The sequence below is a fragment of the Myotis lucifugus genome, unplaced genomic scaffold, assembly GCF_000147115.1.
Source record: "Myotis lucifugus unplaced genomic scaffold, Myoluc2.0 scaffold_162, whole genome shotgun sequence".
Lineage (NCBI taxonomy): Eukaryota > Metazoa > Chordata > Mammalia > Chiroptera > Vespertilionidae > Myotis > Myotis lucifugus.
Window position 1 is genome coordinate 2,133,742 of NW_005871210.1, and position 18,463 is coordinate 2,152,204.

The window sequence follows — 18,463 nt, forward strand, 5'->3', positions numbered from 1 at the left end:
CAGAGCAGGGCTGATCAGGGGGTTGGGGCGCCTTCCCCTGTCATGAACAGAGCAGGGCGGATAGGGAGGTTGTGGCCCTCCCCCTGTCACACACAGAGCCGCAGGGCGATCAGGGGGTTTGGGCGCTGCCCCCTGTCACGCTGATCCCGGTGCCGGGAGCCTCGCTGCTCTGCTAATCCCGGTGCTGGGAGGCATATTACCCTTTTACTATATAGAATAGAGGCCTGGTGCATGGGTAGGGGCTGGCTGGTTTGCCCTGAAGGGTGTCCTGGATCAGGGTGGGGGTCCCCACTGGGGTGCCTGGCCAGTCTGGGTGAGGGGCTGAGGGTTGTTTTCCGGAAGCGAGTGACTGAAGCTCCCAACAGCTCCTTGTTTTCTTTTTTTTATTTTTTTATTCTGGACCAGCTTTAGCTCTGAGGCCTTGCTGCTGAAAACATCGATACAAAGTTTCGGTCCGGCTGGCTTTCAGTCCGGCTGGTTTCTGGGGTTTTGTTTATCTTCTTATTTGCAACATAGTACATAGTTGCTTAGAGTTGCAGCTGAGAGGCCGGCAAGTGAGGCGGGGAACGTTGGAGTCCGCAGCAAGCAAGCCTCATGCTCGCTTCAGTGTCTGGCTGCCAGCCGCCATCTTGGCTGACAGTTAATTTGCATATACTCACTGATTAGCCAATGAAAAGGGTAGCGGTCGTACGCTAATTACCATGTTTCTCTTTTACTAGTGTAGATAGTCTAAATCATTGAAAAGGAAGTTGTGAGCTAGGGTAAAGGCAGTGGGGATAGAGAATGAAGGAATACATAAATAAACTAGGCAAGACATGGAAGGAAAGGCAAAGCAAAGAGGGTAATCAAAGATGACTACAACTTTAAGCCTGAGTGAGTGACTAAAAAAACACTACAGAAGCAATTTAAGAAGAGATGCTATTGGGAGGTATGAAATATAGAAGTAGAGCTTGAGGGAGGTCAGGGCCAGAGAGCTTGGATTCTAGTTGAACTGGAAACCAGAGAGCTTGAATTAGTCTCTTAAAAGTAATCAATTAAGTTAGAACACAAGCAGAGCTAAGGGCAGAGTCTTAAAAAATAGGTATATTCAAGAGTTAGAAGCAAAAGAGAAATCACTAAAAGGGGCAAAGTGGTTTGACATGTTGGAAGCAAAAAAGGAGAAAACGGGGATGATAAAAGCTACAGGAATGGGCAATCAAGAGAGTCAAATGCTATAGAAAGTTGAAGGATGTTGATGACTGGGAAAGTGACCACTGGATTTGACAAGCAGGAAATCCTCGGTGAACTGCAAGATCGAGCTATACAACAGAATGGATCACAAAGAACCCAAGGCAGTAAATGTAAATTACTAGAAAGAAAAGACAGATTTTGTAGACAAACTATGAAATACTTCTGGCTTCGAATATGCTTGATATCACTGAGGCTTCTAATTAAGTACTAGTTGAATGAAATCAAAATTATATAGTGGGGTAGGGAGAACTTACCTTTTGACGTTCTCTTGAAAAAAACAGCATCTGAATATCCCAAGCCCTCTGATTTAGATCTTCCATTTCCATCTCCATTTTCTTATGTTCCCACTCAATCTGAAATATTCCTTTGTGGATATCTTTACTTTCCATCATGCTAGCAACTTTCTTATGCCCTTGAGTCTTTAAAAAAAATGTATATTCTGATGTTCATATAATATGATTTTGCACAAAGAATAGAGAATATTTGAAGCAGTATTCTATAATTGGAAAACATGGATCACAGAAATAATTGTGTCTGTTTAAAAATATAGCAAATATTAAAAAATTACTTCTTGGGCAAAATCTGATGACTATAAAGCATGGTTATTAAACAGAGGGAATTATAGGATGAATTTGAATGGTATAGCCAATTTATATGTCAATGCTTAGACAGACCAATCACCAATCTTCCAATCTGTATGCATTTGTAGCCTGGCTCTCTGCCCTGCTTCCTGATGCAATAGATAAACTGTTGAAAATAAAGATTAAGAGAAAGTCTCAAAGGCAGATGCATTACATTGAGCGGAACAAAGATTTTTTAAAAAAATGTAGTACGTATCATGTCAAAAACTCTGTAAGCTAGAGAAAATAAACACATTTGTCATAAAAATGGAAGAATAAGAAATATTTAATACAGTAGGTAATATGTTGTTATTGTTGTTTTCTCTTTAAAAAATAATAATTACCCTAATCACGGCATTCAGGTCTTCAATTATGGTCTTGTTGATGAGAATGGCATCAGGATACTCCAGCAATAACTGGAAATTCTCCAGTTCTACTTGTCCTTGTTTAAGGAGAATTTGGATGGTCAAATTCAACTGGAATTTCACTTTCTCTTCCTGTAATCTAAATTTAAAAAGACTTCAAAGTAAGTAGTTATAATGTATTTATATTTCAAATTTCACCTATTATCAGGCAATATCCAAATTTAAATGTCCTTCAGCTGAAGGAAAACATGCTGGAAATTAATGTGGAAAATATGTTCCCAATAATGAGCTTTCCCAGAGGTCTCCAGGATACCTCTTCTTATTGATATAAATCACTCTTGGGCGGCTCAAAGAATGGTAGGGACAGAAATATATTCATAAAGTTTCACTTTATGATTATAAAACATTAATATAATTGTGATCATAAGTTGACAAAAATAGAGATGCTACCAAATAATAAATCTATTGATGTTTTGATTATGTATTGACTTCTGATGATATATTAAGAATGTTTAATCTATCTGCTACTTATCAAATCTATTTCTAGGTAACTCATATTTCTCTTTATAACCTAGATCTTAAGATGACATGTCAATATGGCTGTAAATATAGCCAAAAGTAAAGTAAGGACAAAGCTGTAGCCCCATCACTCAGCAAAATACAACAAGTTCTTCTAAAGAAAAAGATATTAGCTGGTTAGGTGACTAGATGGAAAATTCTTAAATAACTAATTAATTTTCCACACAGTTGTTTGTGTGGCTTGAGCCCAAAATTACTGATCAGCAAAAACAAATTCTTTGTGTTTTTTTGTAGAAGGAGATGAAAAAATACTAAATTTTTTCCAAAAGTTACCTATCCTATATAATAAAAGGGTAATATGCAAATTGACCCTATGGGCAGAACGACCAGGAATGACCGGTTGCTATGATGTGCACTGACCACCAGGGGGAAGATGCTCAATGCAGGAGCTGCCCCCTGGTGGTCAGTGTGCTCCCACAGGAGGAGCTCTGCTCAGCCACAAGCTGGGCTGAGGGCTGCGAGCACAGCGGTGGCGGTGGAGTCTCTCCTGCCTCCTCAGCAGCTCTAAGCCCATCAGTAGGACATCCCCTGAGGGCTCCCGGGCTGCCAGAGGGATGTCTGACTGCCAACTTAGGCTCAATCCCCCCGGAGTGGGCCTAAGCTGGCATGTGGACATCCGCCGAGGGGTCCCAAACTGTGAGAGGGTGCAGGCCAGGCTGAGGGACACCCTCCCCCTACCCCCCAGTGCACGAATTTTTGTGTACCGGCCTCTAGTTTGTTATAATAGTAATGGAACATGTAGGTAACTTCCATTCTGAAATAAGGTGTTATGTAACAAAATGCACTTTTTCAAAGAGAAATTCTGAAGCTCAAGGAGAAATATAAGTCTCTGCCAGCTGTAAGCCAGTGAGTAGGCATTCTTCCCCCAGGATAACAGAAACTAACTTAGCCCTAGCTTAGACTTTGAATAAATGAACATGAATGAAAGGTTGGATTTACAGAATGAGTTCATGGGACACTTTTTCAATTTCCACTTGCACCTTCTCATCCTCATCAACTCTCTTCCGGAGGAAAGCCATCATTTCCACTAAACCAGCTGCTTTCTGCTTTACCTGAAGAAACCAAGCCACAAACATCTCAGAACATATGGAGCTTTAGAAATAAAAGCAAACAAAAATTTAAAGAATTTTAGAAAACATACATCTGTTAACTTTGTTACAAAACCTTAACAAATCCATCTTTCTAAGAGATTAATAAAAATTTAAATCCCTGCCATATGTAATAATACAAGATTTCTAGAACTTATATGGTATATCCCATGAATAATTTGAAAATATTACTCTTGCTGAAAATCAAATACGCAAGCAATAGAATTTTTCTTATATCTTATTTTAACATTTGTTCTCATCACCTTAGGTAAAATGATAAAATCATAGATACTTTATAAAAATAGGCCAATCTGTGGCACTGAATTTAGGGAATTTGGGGGAGGGGAGGAAGGAGGTGGTCAAGAAGCAACAAGAGGAAGGATTCTATTTCCAATTAAACACATTCTCAACTTTTTACCCTTTGCTAAATTTTATATTTTATTGACTTCAGAGAGGAAGGAAGAGGGAGAGAGAGAAACATCAATGATGAGAGATCATCATTGATAGGCTGCCTCCTGCATGCTCCAAACTGGGGATCAAGCCCGCAACACAGGCATATGCCCTGACTGGGAATGGAACTGTGACCTCCTGGTTAATAGGTCAGAGCTCAATCATTGAGCCACACTGGCTGGGTTACATTTTAAAAAATATTCTAGCAAAACTATAAAGTTGTTTCTGGTGAAATATAATTCTAATCTATGCAAAAAGAGGTAAGGACTACTCAAGATCAAGGCAGAGAGGAGAAGGGAAGTTATGTCTATAACTGTGGTATCCAAGAGAGATATAATATGAGCCATAAATGCAAGCCACATATGTAATTTTAAATTTTGTAGTAGCCACATTATAAAAAGTGCAATTAAACAGGTAAAATTAATTTTACTAATATATTTTATTTAACACAATATATCCAAAATATTAACATTTCAACCTATAATAAATATAAAAATATTGAGACATTTACTATTATTTTTTTCATTATTTTAAGTTTTCTAAATCTGTGTGTATTTTCTACGTACAGCATGTCTCAATTAGGACTAGCCATATTTATTTCAAGTAAACAATACATGTAGTGAGTGACCACCATTTTGGACAGGGTGGGTCTACACAGGTATAGACCTATACTTAGCCCTCAGTAACACTATGGTTAATATTTTATTTCATTATTATTCTTATTAATATTACTAATACTACCCTAGCAAGAAAACCTAAACAATTAGATTTTCTGGGAGTACTGACCACCATAAACTATCTATTTTATATTAGTGCACTAAATGAAAGGAAATTGAAAAGTTATATACTTTTTGTTCGTTTTCCACTTTCATTCGTCTGGTCACACAGAAATGATTCCAGACTGAGGGGTCCAAGCCTTCTGGCATGTTATTAGGATTGTCCAAGTCATCCATGGCTTTCATTAACTGAGCAAAGGCATCTTTATTCAATTTCCCAGATCCTGGTCGTTCTCCAAAAGGCACAAGACTGGCCATCTCTGAGTGTGTTTTCGGTTTGTGAATCCTGGTATTATCGATAAAAGCCCATCAACCTTCCACATTCTCACATATCCAAAAAAAAAAAATCAATGTTAAATAATATGATCCTTAGCATAGGTATGACATTGCATGACACTTTCCTTTGGCACTTGTAGTCAGATTATTACAAAGAGAAAAGCACCCTCTTTGATCTGTTTCCATATTCTCTGGATCCCAGACATGACCTTGGCTAAACTACAGATGCTCCCTAACTGTTGTCAGCACTGGCAAATTACCTGGATTACAAAAGGTCTCCCTTCTTGAAGGAGAGATCAAGAGTGTCCAGGACAAGCAAAATCCACAGGAGTTCGTTATCAGTGAACCAACTTTACAAGAAATGTTAAATGGTCTTCTTTAAGCAGTCAAGGAAAGTTCATAACCAGAAATATGAAAATATAAGAATTGAAAAAATACATTCTTCTTGGTATTTTAAGCTGGCAGGTGAAGGCCCAAGAGAAGGGTGGGTGTTCCCTTGTTCTGTGCCACGTCCTCTGCAGGTATCCTTTTGCAGGTGAGTAGCTTAGACTATGTTCCGATATGTACACAACTCGAGAAGAGCCTCTTTCATCTACACTAATAGATTAGTTTTGGTTTCCCTGGGCTGTGGCTGGGAAGGGAGTTCACTATCAAATGTTTTACAATACACCATGACGTGAATATTGTTATTCTGTTTCTCTAGATGAGGAACAGAATACTTTCTTCACAAGGCTTATTATAACTCATTACTTGAAAAATAGGGAAATCAAGATATGAAGCATGTTCTAAATTGAGTTCTTCAGGTTGCATGTAACCCATCAAAGGTGAGAGAACGAGTTTGTATCTCATACACAAATGAGCCTATATCTTTGTGACAAACTCCTGATTTCTAGATTACATTTGAAAATTATGGAAATATGAATTTATAAAAAATTGGAAATATGCAGGACTGTAATCCTAATGATACTCTCAGTATAAAAATCAAATATTTTAAAACTCTTTTGATAATGGTTATATTCAAGAATTTGTACTGGCATTTTTTGAACTTTGTCTTAAACACAATCACATGAGATGCTCTGGGAAAAAGTGATTTGTGGTAAAATAAGTTCGGAACACACTGCTTACTCCATTTTTTTGTATTTGGAGATCCAAAGGCCAAAAACAAGTTCTGAGAAGTTCTTGTAAAGAAAACTGTTTAACTTTTTTGTTTTTTTAACCCAATGTTTCCCCCAAACTTATTTTGTCCTGGAAGCCTTTTACATGTAGTTCCAATTCATACCACAAGGGACTCTTTGCTTACCTAGGTAACTATTTTTACATAATGAAAGAAATGATTATTCTTCATTACTAACCTTAAGATATAAGAATAATCTTTTAAAAAAACTGAATTATATCAAGACACTTGAACATTTTCACATAAAAGATGTTAGACTGAATATTTCCATCTAATTGTGAGAAAAGCTGAAATCTGATAACATTCCTATTTATTTAGAGACTTTTCCTCAGAAACATGATAGCAAAGGAGATACAAACCTTGGTCGGCGTTTAAAGAGTTTGTAGAGCATATCCACCTGATAACTGGGGATTTCAGAAAATTCCTTTTTAAAGCTGCGATCCATAACCTAAGCACAAACAGATCATTGCAGGATTGCAATTGTTTCAGAAACATTTTATTTGTTGCCAATATAGGGTTATTATCACTTTGATTTTTAAAAGCCATGAAAACTTGGTTTATAAAGTAGACTTGTTAGGGAGTGACCACTCACTATGCAAGGATTTCTCAAAGATTTTTAATAGGAAGCACATTAGTGAATTAAAAATATTATTTCATATAAGCGGTCTTAGAACTGAAGTTTTACAAAATATTTACCCATAAAACATGCAAAATCTATTCCATTCCATTTCATTCAATTTCATTCCATTCCTATTCCATTCTTCTTCTTTTTTCTTTAATTGACTCATTGCCTCCCACATGTGCCCCAACTGGGGCCAGGCAGCGAACCCACTACCCTTCGGTCCTTGGGCCTACGCTCTAACCATTAAAGAACACTAGAAAGGGCTACTCCATCCTTCTTTATTTACTTTTCTATTCCATTATTTTCCATTAAAAAACTGCTGATCATAGTCTACCAAATTGATATCATAACCAACTAATGGGGCCTGCAACCTGAAATTTGAAAAGCTCCAAAGTCTAGATGATCTCTCTCATTTTTGTGCAAGAGAAAGCTTAAACCAGAGATGTTTACACACATTTATTTTACACAGTGATTTTCAGAAATATACAAAGGTATAGAATGGAATTAACTCATAATTGAGAATTTTAGTAGGAGAAGGATCTATAAGGAAATTAAATTGTTATCCTTTTAATCTTCCCTTAAGTCCAGGCAGCAGCAACTCTACTGCATTGGTAAGTGGGTAAGACTATGGCTCTCACCTTGTCTTCTGCCAGTAAGTTGTCATAGTGCTCCTTGTACAAATCAAGGTCATCTTTAGCTTTCTGGATGGCCATTATAGTCTGGCTCTATAATAACATTGGGAATAGCCAGTTGTAACTGAATATTTTTCAGAATAAACACAAATATTTGAGGTACTAAAAAGAACAAGGAATTTCTAGTACAAGATAAATGTGTCAGTGATGTATCCATTGCAGATAACATTTTTAAAAAATATGTTTTTATTGATTTCAGAGAGAGGAAGGGAGAGGGAGAGAGAGATAGAAACATCAATGATAAGAGAAAATAATTGATTGGCTGCCTCCTATTGGGGATGGAGCCTGCAACCCAGGCATGTGTCCTGACTGGGAATCTAACCTCGACCTCCTAGTTCATAGGTCAATGCTCAACCACTGAGCCACACCAGTCGGGCTGCAGATAACATTTATAGAAAAACTAAACCAACTGGAGACTTTAAAGAAACAAACATCTAATCACCTGTTTCTGAGTATAGCTAGTTCTGTAGGCGAGTGTGGAAGTGACTACAGAGCATGCTACATTCTCAGCAGGGCAGTATGGATGATAAAATCTCACAGGCTTGGGAGTCTCCTGGAGCTGGGTTCTGAGAGACTGAATATATAAAAGGACAATGGCCAGACCAAATATAAAAATAGAACTCTTATTCCTAACCTCTACAGCAATTGGCCCCAAACTATCAAGACTTGAAAAATAACTTTCATCTTTTAAAATATTTGCCACCATCTCTAACTTAGGACCAACCAGAGAAAGCCAATATACTCCCCAAACCTATCACATAGGTTGCTGAATTTCTAAATAACTTCCTCTCCCCCAACCGCCCCCCCTTCCTCATGCCAATAACATCAGAATAGAAGGCACCTAAAGTCCTCTCTTTTTTCATTATAAAACTCTCCCATCCCTCTGCCTGCCTTTGAATGTCTGCCAAACACAAATGATGGTGGCTGGTTCCCTTGCTATACCAAGCTCTGAATGAACAGTCTGCTTATTCTTATTTAGATGGTCTTCATTTATTTCCACAGTTCCAGTTTCTGCCATATTACATCCTAGTTGGTGACTTAGGCATGTTACCAGTCTCTCTGAGATGGTCTCCACATCTGTGAGGAATGCCCATACCCTGCAGGGTTGCTATGAGTAGGGTTGTATGTAGAAGGTGCTTTGCATATGCTGCTTAACAGACTCTTAGCAAAGAATAAGTACATATGTCATATATGGTACTTTAAATCAACCACACTCATAACTTATCTTTTATTAATATTACCAATAAAGGCTGACATACTTAGAAAATTATGTGACAAGCATTTTTCTTTCATTGTCTCTTTAATGAAACTTATCTATCCATGCTCCTATTTATTAGATAAGGTTTTACAGAATATGACAGCTTTTTATTCTATAAGCTAACCCATTGCTTACATTAGTAATACTTAGGGTGCCAAATGGTCCAGAGAGAACAACATTCCCAGTGAAGAGCTTGCAAATAGATTCAAAGGCTACTAGTATATGTCTTGTCCAAGGCCCCATAGCCAGTCAGTGATTAAAATCAGGTCTTTTCAACCATGAAGCTATATGGCCTCATCTCAACCATACTAGAGGCCTGATGCACGAAATTCATGCAAGAATAGGCCTTCCTTCCCCTGGCTGCCGGCACCGGCTTCCCTCTGGCACCTGGGACCCAGGCTTCCCTCGTAGCCCCGCCTTCGTCCGGAAGGTTGTCTGGAAGGATGTCCAGTCTAATTAGCATATTATGCTTTTATTATTATAGATGTCACATGAAAGGTATATGGTTCTTTTGACTAAATGATTGCAAATGAAGAATCACATAACTTTCACCTGACCCTGGAGCAAAGTCCTAGACAGGGAGCCATGGAATGCATACAGCTGAGTAGGAATATGGAAGGAAGAAAGGGTCTAGGCATGTGTGCTCTTGTTAAAAAAGGAGCATGTCTATCAAAAAATGCTGTACTCAGATATCAGATACTATACTTACTTTCTCCTCCTGCTTCTTTATAAGATAGTTGTTTAGAAATGTTTCTCTGGTGCTTAATTCTTCATCCAACAGTAAAGAAAAGAGAAGGTTATTTATTTTCAGTTCCTCCTGTAGAAATATTTTAAAAAGGGGAATGATCAATAGTCTTACTCAAGAAAGAATTTTTTATCTGTAATACTCTCAACAATAAAGATTTTAAAATAATAATAATAAAGAAAGAATTATTCTATTTAGGGCCAAAGACTTGGCACTCATCAAGCAAGTTTATGACATACAAGAAAGATAAATCTTTTTTAAGAAAATGGGGATATAAACTGTTATAATAATTACTCAGCTGTTTTACACTTCTCGTCTTTTCATATATACAGAAAAAATATATCAAACAAATGTGGAGTTTAATGAATTATTATTAAGGCAGATACCTTTGTAGTCACCATCCAGTTCAAGAAACAGAACTTTGCCACTGCCCGAAGCCCTTCCATGTATCCCATCATAGCCTCCACCCCAATCATAACCACTGTCCTGTCTCAGAGTAATAACTTTCTTGTGTTTCCTTATAGTTTTATTACCCAATTATCTTTGTCCAAGTACAATAGTATAACTTATCTATTAAAAAAAGGTCACATTTTTCAAGTTTTTTATACTCCACAGATTTCTTTCCATCCCTTTCTTTTCCTTACATCTATCTGCAGTTATCACCTGGTCTGCATTTCACTAGTTGTATATTTATGGTGAATTTATCAGGGTCCTTCATCCCATGTATTTCCTGAAAATTGGCAGCTGGATCAGAGGTCTGATGAGACCCATGTTTGGTCCCTTTGGCAAGACTGTAGGAGATACTGTGTTCTTTGAAAAGGAGACGTATGTATAATAACAGGTTGTCTTTCTTTTTGTGGATGTTAGCAGCTATCAATGCTCAATGCCCAGGTCCATTAATCCATTGAGAGTTGCAAAATGGTAATATTCTATTTCTATTATTCCTTTTTTTAACTTACTAATTGAAATCTATAATAATAAAAGGGTAATATGCTAATTAGACCAGACATCCTTCTGGATGTCATTCTGGATGTCCTTCCTGACGAAGCTGGGGCTGGAGGGAAGCCAGTGCCGGCAGCCGAGGGAAGGAAGGCCTACTCTTGCACGAATTTTCATGCATAGGGCCTCTAGTTATTTTATAAAGAGAGGTTTCTTCTTATCTTCTTTTTGGTTACAGTACATATAAAAAGGTAGAATAAATAGTTGATGCTTTCTCTTTACCAGTTTATTTAGATAATGAATTGGTTGTTATCTTTTGAAAATGAACCATTAGCATTTTTTACTTTTTAAAATATCACAAATTCATAAATTTAAACAAATGTTATGGATTTCAGTTTGTTGCAATTATTATCATTGTTGAATCTTAAGTTGTTCCATTTAGGGGAGCTTTTAAAGTTGGTTTCTGAGTCCTTTTGATATTACTTAGTAGTCTGTGATAGTTTTCTCATTCTCTTGTATGAAAGATGTTATAAGCATATCTTTTTAAAATAACAGCTTTATAAGATGTGTTTCCCAGTCCATACACTTATTTAAGTGTATAACCCATTTTGGTTTTTACTATATTCACAGAGTTGTACAACCATCACCACAATCAATTTTAGAATATTTCTCACTCTGAAAATAAATCCTTTAGCAGTCATTTCCCATTTCTCTCCGCCCCACCCTGCTCACCCCCCAGAGGCCTCCCTGCCTCAGCCCCAAGGCAACCACTAATTAACTTTCTGTCTCTATGGATTTGCCTATTCTGGACATTTCATATACATGGAATTATTCAATACGTGGCCTTGGGTATATGGCTTCTTTCACTTAGCATGTTTTCAAGGTTCATCCATGTCGTAGCATACACTACCTTTTTTTGCTGAATAACATTCTATTATATGGATAAACCATATTTTATTTACCCATTTACAATTGTTGGACATTTGGATTATTTTTACTTTTTGGCCATTATGACTAATGCTGCTCTTATGACTAATGCTGGGATATTCATTTCCAGTCTTCCCCCACCCAACAACCATATACATACACTCCCTTCCTGACAGCCAGTCATTATGTTCTATCTATGGCTATGTCTGCTGAGGAGTGACGCCTCTCCCATGGCTATAGGTCTTGCTGGGCCCTGGTAACAGCTCCCTCCCCTTACCTCTTTAGCTCTAGGGACGATACTGGTTTCCCATTGTTGCTAGTCTCAGTGTGTTTCGCCATTCCTTGCTGTTTCCCTTGCCTATACCTCAGTAAAGAGTCCATGCATTAAACCCTCTTAAATAAAACCTTTTTGGTATAGCATTCCTGTTGGGCTGCTAAGGATACAGATTGATTCCTCAAGGTCCCTTTAACTGCCCTCATCTTTTTTGGTTGGTCCCCTTGCTCTGGTGAGACACATTTTCCAGCAGCTCCCTGAAAATGGGTGCATGTAAATTTTTGAGACTTTGCATTTCTCAAAATATTCTTCTTCTTTTCTTACACTCAGTTGATAGCTTGGTAAGGTATAAAATCCAATGTTAGGCATAATTTTCCCTCAGAATTTAAAGGCTCCACTTCTTGATTTTCTTGCTTCTCTAGTCAATGCATGCTTCATTTATATTCTTACTGCTGAATGAAATTAAGCCAGATTTTTCATTTGATCTTTTGTGCATGTGGATTATTCATTTATTTAACATATAGATGAACCCAGCCCTTTGCTAGTCATTGGAGATACAGGGATGAACAAGACAGAGTCATGGAGATAGTGCTGGGAGCATTAAAAAGTAACCACACAAAAATTAAAATTTAGTTGTAAATACATGATTCAAAGCAAAAGAACAAAGTATATAATAGGAAGATCTAATATAGTTTGAGGAATTGGCTTTTAAGCTGGAACCTGACAGATAAATAGATACAGGCCAGGATGCAAAGACGTTGGCAGAGAATATTACTAGTAGAGTTGGGAGGAAGGACAAAAAGCATCAGAGGAGGGAGTGTGGCAAGTGAGGAGGCGGGTGGCACAGATGAGAGTAGAGTGGGAGCCAGGGCCAGAGCCCCTAGGACCTTGGTGCCAGAAAGGATGTTGGTCAATATCCCAAGAACACTGAGAGGACCTGGAAACTCATTTTTTAAAAAGTTATGTAAGGGATCTTTTATTTACCTGGTTGATAACCATTTCTGCCTTCACCCTCTTTTCAAAGAGTCTTTTCAAATATTCATCAAAATTCTGTGTGCTTTCTTGAATTGAGTTTTGAAGTTTCCTCAATTCTGCTTCTAAGGACTGAAAGAAAGGAAGTCAACAGCAAAGTTAACGTTTAGGGACATCAAATGTCCCAGGAAGTGATGTTCACATTTTGCCACAAGGGAGGGGCAGGTGGCAGGCAAGTCTTGAGTGGTGTTCTAGGCTCTTTGGCCCCCTTCAATCAGAGATGTTGTACCTGGATTTGTTTAATAGGTTGTGAGTCTGAGATTTTTGCTGGAAAATATTTTACTGAAAAAAAGGAAGTTAAAAATCACTGATCATTACTAATGATGCAGGTGGCAGTAAGCCTAGAAAAACAAGTCACAGCAAATCTTTCCAGAAAATTCTGACTCTATATAGGACAGAAATTGCCAGGCACACATCCAGCCTGGAAAAAGAAATCTTGATTTTTGTAAAAGCCATGAATATCTCTTCATAGAATTGTTTAGATTTTAAGGAAATAAGAAGGGAATATATATTCTTTCTTGTTTTTTGGTATGTTTTATTTTTCTAAGCAGTTCTACATCAGGTAAAAAAAAGTCCCACCTCCTTTTATGTTTTTTAAAATATGTTTTTACTGATTTTTAGAGCAAGAGAAAGAGAGAGGGAGAGAGATAGAAACATCGACGAGAAACAGCAATCAACTGCCTCTTTTTTTTTTAAGTTTTATCTTATTGTTTAAAGTATTACATATAGCAGTGTATATGACTCCTTTTGGGGTTTGGCCCGGGGGGGAGGTCAATGGAGGGATCAACTGCCTCTTGCACGTCCCCTTCTGGGGATCAAGCCCACAACCTAGGTATGTGTCCTGACCAGAAATTGTACCAGTGACCTCTTGGTGCAAGGGTCAAAGATTGGTGCTCAACTGCTGAGCCATACCGGCTGGTTCCCACCCCTTTTTTAAAAAATCCCACCAGGACATAGAGCTAAGCATACACTAGGTAAGTGAAAAACTATGAGTTTACATTTTTAAAGAAAACAAAATCTGCAGATCAATTCTAGACATGTTGCTACAATTTTTATCTTTAAATTTTTTGGTATCTTTTAAGTTTTTGTTTTTGTTTTTTTTAAAAATATATTTTATTGATTTTTTACAGAGAGGAAGGGAGAGAGATAGAGAGTTAGAAACATCGATGAGAGAGAGACATCGATCAGCTGCCTCCTGCACATCTCCTACTGGGGATGTGCCCGCAACCCCGGTACATGCCCTCGACCGGAATCGAACCTGGGACCTTTCAGTCCGCAGGCCGACGCTCTATCCACTGAGCCAAACCGGTTCCGGCTCTTTTAAGTTTTGATATGACTTCAAATTTACAGAAAAGTTACAGTTGTACAAAGAATTCCCATATACTTTTAACCAATTTAATCAGCTGTTAATATTCTGCCCCATTTGCTTTATCACTTGCTCAATATCTATCCCCCTCCCCTCCTCCTCCCTTATTTATTTATTTATTTTAAAGATTGAGAAGGGAGAAATAGGAATGATCATAGTTTGTTTCTGGAGTTTTTTTTGAGGAGACACTGAGTAGTGGATTGACAGGAAAGTGGGATCAAAGGAATTCTTTAACTTTTTATTTTTAAGTAAGTAACAAGAATAGTAGAAAGAACTCCAGAATCTCCTTCAAAAAAGTCTTTTTCCTTTTCCTTTTGTATACAATGTAAAAGATTACAGCATGTGTATGTTGGTAGGAAAACTCCAGCAGAGAGGGGAAAATTGACGAGCAGGGGAAAGGCAAAGTGCTGGAGTAACCATGCTGCAGGGTGAGACCGGATGGTTCTAGTGCACAAGGGGAGGACCAGGCCTGGGTGGACGCAAGGCTGTTTCTTCCAGAAGAAACAGCAAGGCAGGGAGATTCTAGGGATTTACTTTAGGGGCTGGAAGACATAGTGGCAGAAGAGTAAGGGAAATCTTTTATTGCTTCTCTTCTCCAAGTGCAACAGAACATAAGGTGACAGGGGACTGGAGGTTGGAAGTTCGAGGCTAGAGACCGTGTGAAGTGTAGGACCTGGGTACTTAAAGTGCGGTTGGCTCACTACCTGGCTGCTTGTTAGGATTCTGAGGACGCTCCCATTTCCTGAGAATGATGGGATCCGAATCTGCATTTTTAACAAGCTCCCCAGGTGATGTGGACTAAGTTAGCAGGGAAATGGACTAGCTTTGCTGAGCAGGTGTCAGGACCTAATAAAGATTAAGGCCATTAGAGTGAAACCAGTCAGTATTTTTATTTTCTTTACCTACTGCAGGTGCAAGTGCAGAGAAGGCCAAGTGCTGGGCTTTGTCAAGGCTGGGTTTTACCAAGTGAGCATGACCAGGGAGCAGGGGGGTAAGGGTGTGGGCAGTGCAGTATCGTACTGTGCAGGACCACAGAGTAAATAACCACACTTTATTCCTATCCCCCAACTCCTTGCAATCTTTACTGCATTCAAAACTACTCATTTTGGCTTTCAGGTAAGTACTATCTTAAGATAAAATGCCAGGGCACTCTTAGAGGACTGCAGTGAATAAAAACATGACAGGTTAACAATAGGTTCAAAGAAATTGTTCATGAGATACAGCCACTGTAAAGCTGACAAACTGTCCTGCCTCAAATGATGGTATGATTTTATTTTCTTCACAGAGGAATAAATATTATTTATTTGGTTGTATACCATCAGCTTTTATATCTCCATTATAATTTTAAGCAATTTTGATGTGGGAATGTTTCTTCGCAATGGAAGGAGATAAAAGTAGAACTGCATTGCAAAAAATCTCAAATTAGAACTGTAAAGTGTGTGCTGGGCTGATGGTGTCCTTCCCTCAAGTCCTTTCCTTGAGACTGAGAGTAAATCAAGCAAGAGTATTACTGAACTCAAATAGCTGTAGACAATACAGAGCAGTGCCTTGAATATACTGTAATAGGTGTTCATGAAACATTTGAAGAATGATTGGAAAACCAAATGAATTGCAATAACATGGGAAATGTTGAAATCAGGAAGAACTTAAAAAATTTAAAATACATTCTTCTTGTTTTAAATTGTTCTAACTCTTTAACTTTATATCCCCCTAGTTCCCTAAATTCCCTTCAAAATTTCAGTTGAAACACTATCCTTCAACTACTGACGACAATGAGAAAATCAAGAACACTTAATTTGAAAATATACTGAAACAATAATGAATATGGTAGGATATATGAATTATTTGCACTTCTGACCTTTCTATACTTATCTCTTTCTTCATTTAACTCCCTGACTTTTTTCTCATAGTCTTTGAATTGTTTTCTTTCCTCTTCAGTCCATATAGCATCAGGTTTTGCCATGAAAGCAGGCTGAGGAATCACCTGAAGATAGAAAGGAAAGCATGTAGTGGAGCACAAACCTCTATGAAGCAGTACAATACAAGTTCAGGGTTATCGTTACAGTTAAAAGCAAGGGCCCTTTAACACGGTATAGTTCTTCACAGTGGCAAGATAATAACCTGACACTTTGACCAAAATATAAGAAAAAAAATGTTACAACTGTTTTTTTCTGTAACTTAAAGAGGTTGGACAGTTTGGGATATACCCAGACTCTTAGGTGACAGGTTTGGAGGTATGTGTTGATATCTTCATAGCTAGAACTACACCTGAGCTCCAGGGGCACCTATGTCAGGTGTCAAAGGGAATGTTTCTCTGGAGAATAACAGGTGCAGCATTATCCCTGCTTTCAGTGAGACCAAAACACTATGGTTGCTTGTTTTTGTTTGTTTGCCCTGTTTGTCAGATTGAAAGGCAGTGATTCCCAATATCTTATTTGTCTGATGTGGTATGTTTATAAGGTACTGGAGGTTGTTTACTTGTTGCTGTAGAATTTTAAAGCTCAGGTTCATATAGACAAAAATGGTCAAATGTAAATAGTTCTCATCACCCAAATTCCATTTTGATAAGGACGTCGGAAATCTCACCATTCTCAGAATATCTTCCTTCTTGACTTCCAGGACTCCTCCCATCATGTCCATCAGGGCTCGATGTCTGGTGTCATTGGCCTGGGAAAGAGCCAGGGTCAACAAGGGCAGGTAGCTGGCCCAGAGACTGGACACTCTAGGGCAGTGATGGCGAACCTATGACACGCGTGTCAGAGGTGACACGCAAACTCATTTTTTTGGTTGATTTTTCTTTGTTAAATGGCATTTAAATATATAAAATAAATATCAAAAACATAAATCTTTGTTTTACTATGGTTGCAAATATCAAGAAATTTCTATATGTGACACGGCAACAGGGTTAAGTTAGGGTTTTTCAAAATGCTGGCACGCCGAGCTCAAAAGGTTCGCCATCACTGCTCTAGTGGCACCCCAGTCAGCCTCCCACTCAATGTTAGAATGACTGCATTTAGGAAGGGAAGGGTGAGCAGTGGCATGGAGGGGAGAGAGGAAGGGGGCCACTGAGATTCCAGTGACCCTGACCATGACAAGTGTGTTGGTATGTTTCTATAGTAGAGTTCAAGAACAACACTATTAAACCAAATTAGGAACAGGAACCCCTAAAGGAATGAGGGTTTTAGGTACTGTGCAAAACTGCATACCTGCGACTGAAGCCATTGCTCCATTTTTTGGGCTGCAAGCAATTCTTTTTTGGCTCTTTGCCAAGGAGGAACATGTTTTTGAATTGTAATCTGAAAGAAAAAAAATGTGGTTTTCTGCTGTTCTTCTTACAAAATTCAACTAAACTGTCCTTCCACACACTAAGTAGAGTTTAGAAGATATCAAGGGAATAAAGGGTATATCCAGATTTTACAACCAATTTCCTATATTTGGAATGAAGATAAGGTCTAAAATGAGAAGGTTGAAAAAAATAGTTATTTCTCTATTAGCTCTCTAAATCCATCTCTGTCACTAAAGAAATTAAACAGGGGACCTGGTTTAGATGGGAAGGGAAGGGGTCCAAAGAAGTGCCATCTAAGCCAAATCCTTCAGGATAGAGGTTCTGAGAGGTCAAAGCTTGGGACATTCAAGGAATTGTGAAAATGCAAGTGTGGCCAGAACAGAGCAAGGCAGGGAGAGCAGCTGGAGTGAAGGAGGCCCAGGGTGGGCCATCAGAAAGAGACTTGTGGGTGTTATCCAGAGCAGCTACTGCAGGGGTTAAGCAGGGAAGAACAAAATGGTTTATAAGATCACTCTCCTAAATGCAGAAGGGATTAGCATATGAGAGGAAGCAGTGGGCAGGGTTAATTATGTGCATACAAAGTGAGCCTAGAGCAGGGCCTCGGTGAGAGAAGCAGGTTGGGGTCCTTGTGTCTTAAGTCTTGTAGCTAGAGTCTGGCTCTGGAAGAACCGACTTCCTTAAACAAGTACCGTGGAGTGTAGAGGTTAAGAGGAAGTACTCGGAAGTATAATGATTGAGTTCAAACCCCAACTCTGTTACTTACT

The 18,463-nt window shown here is 38.4% G+C and overlaps 1 protein-coding gene across 1 annotated transcript in view; it reads right to left on the reverse strand.

Annotated features, from left to right (window-relative positions):
• Positions 1-18,463, reverse strand: part of CFAP43 (cilia and flagella associated protein 43) — an 86,595-nt gene that overhangs the window by 3,183 nt on the left and 64,949 nt on the right. The window contains exons 25-35 of the mRNA XM_014461918.2: positions 17,620-17,709; positions 17,000-17,080; positions 16,272-16,397; positions 13,000-13,119; positions 9,840-9,947; positions 7,819-7,905; positions 6,918-7,006; positions 5,181-5,394; positions 3,734-3,846; positions 2,195-2,354; positions 1,485-1,649 (exon numbers count right to left, since the gene is read on the reverse strand). Coding sequence (XP_014317404.1) covers positions 1,485-1,649; positions 2,195-2,354; positions 3,734-3,846; positions 5,181-5,394; positions 6,918-7,006; positions 7,819-7,905; positions 9,840-9,947; positions 13,000-13,119; positions 16,272-16,397; positions 17,000-17,080; positions 17,620-17,709 — 1,353 coding nt within the window. The remainder of the gene's footprint in view (positions 1-1,484; positions 1,650-2,194; positions 2,355-3,733; positions 3,847-5,180; positions 5,395-6,917; positions 7,007-7,818; positions 7,906-9,839; positions 9,948-12,999; positions 13,120-16,271; positions 16,398-16,999; positions 17,081-17,619; positions 17,710-18,463) is intronic.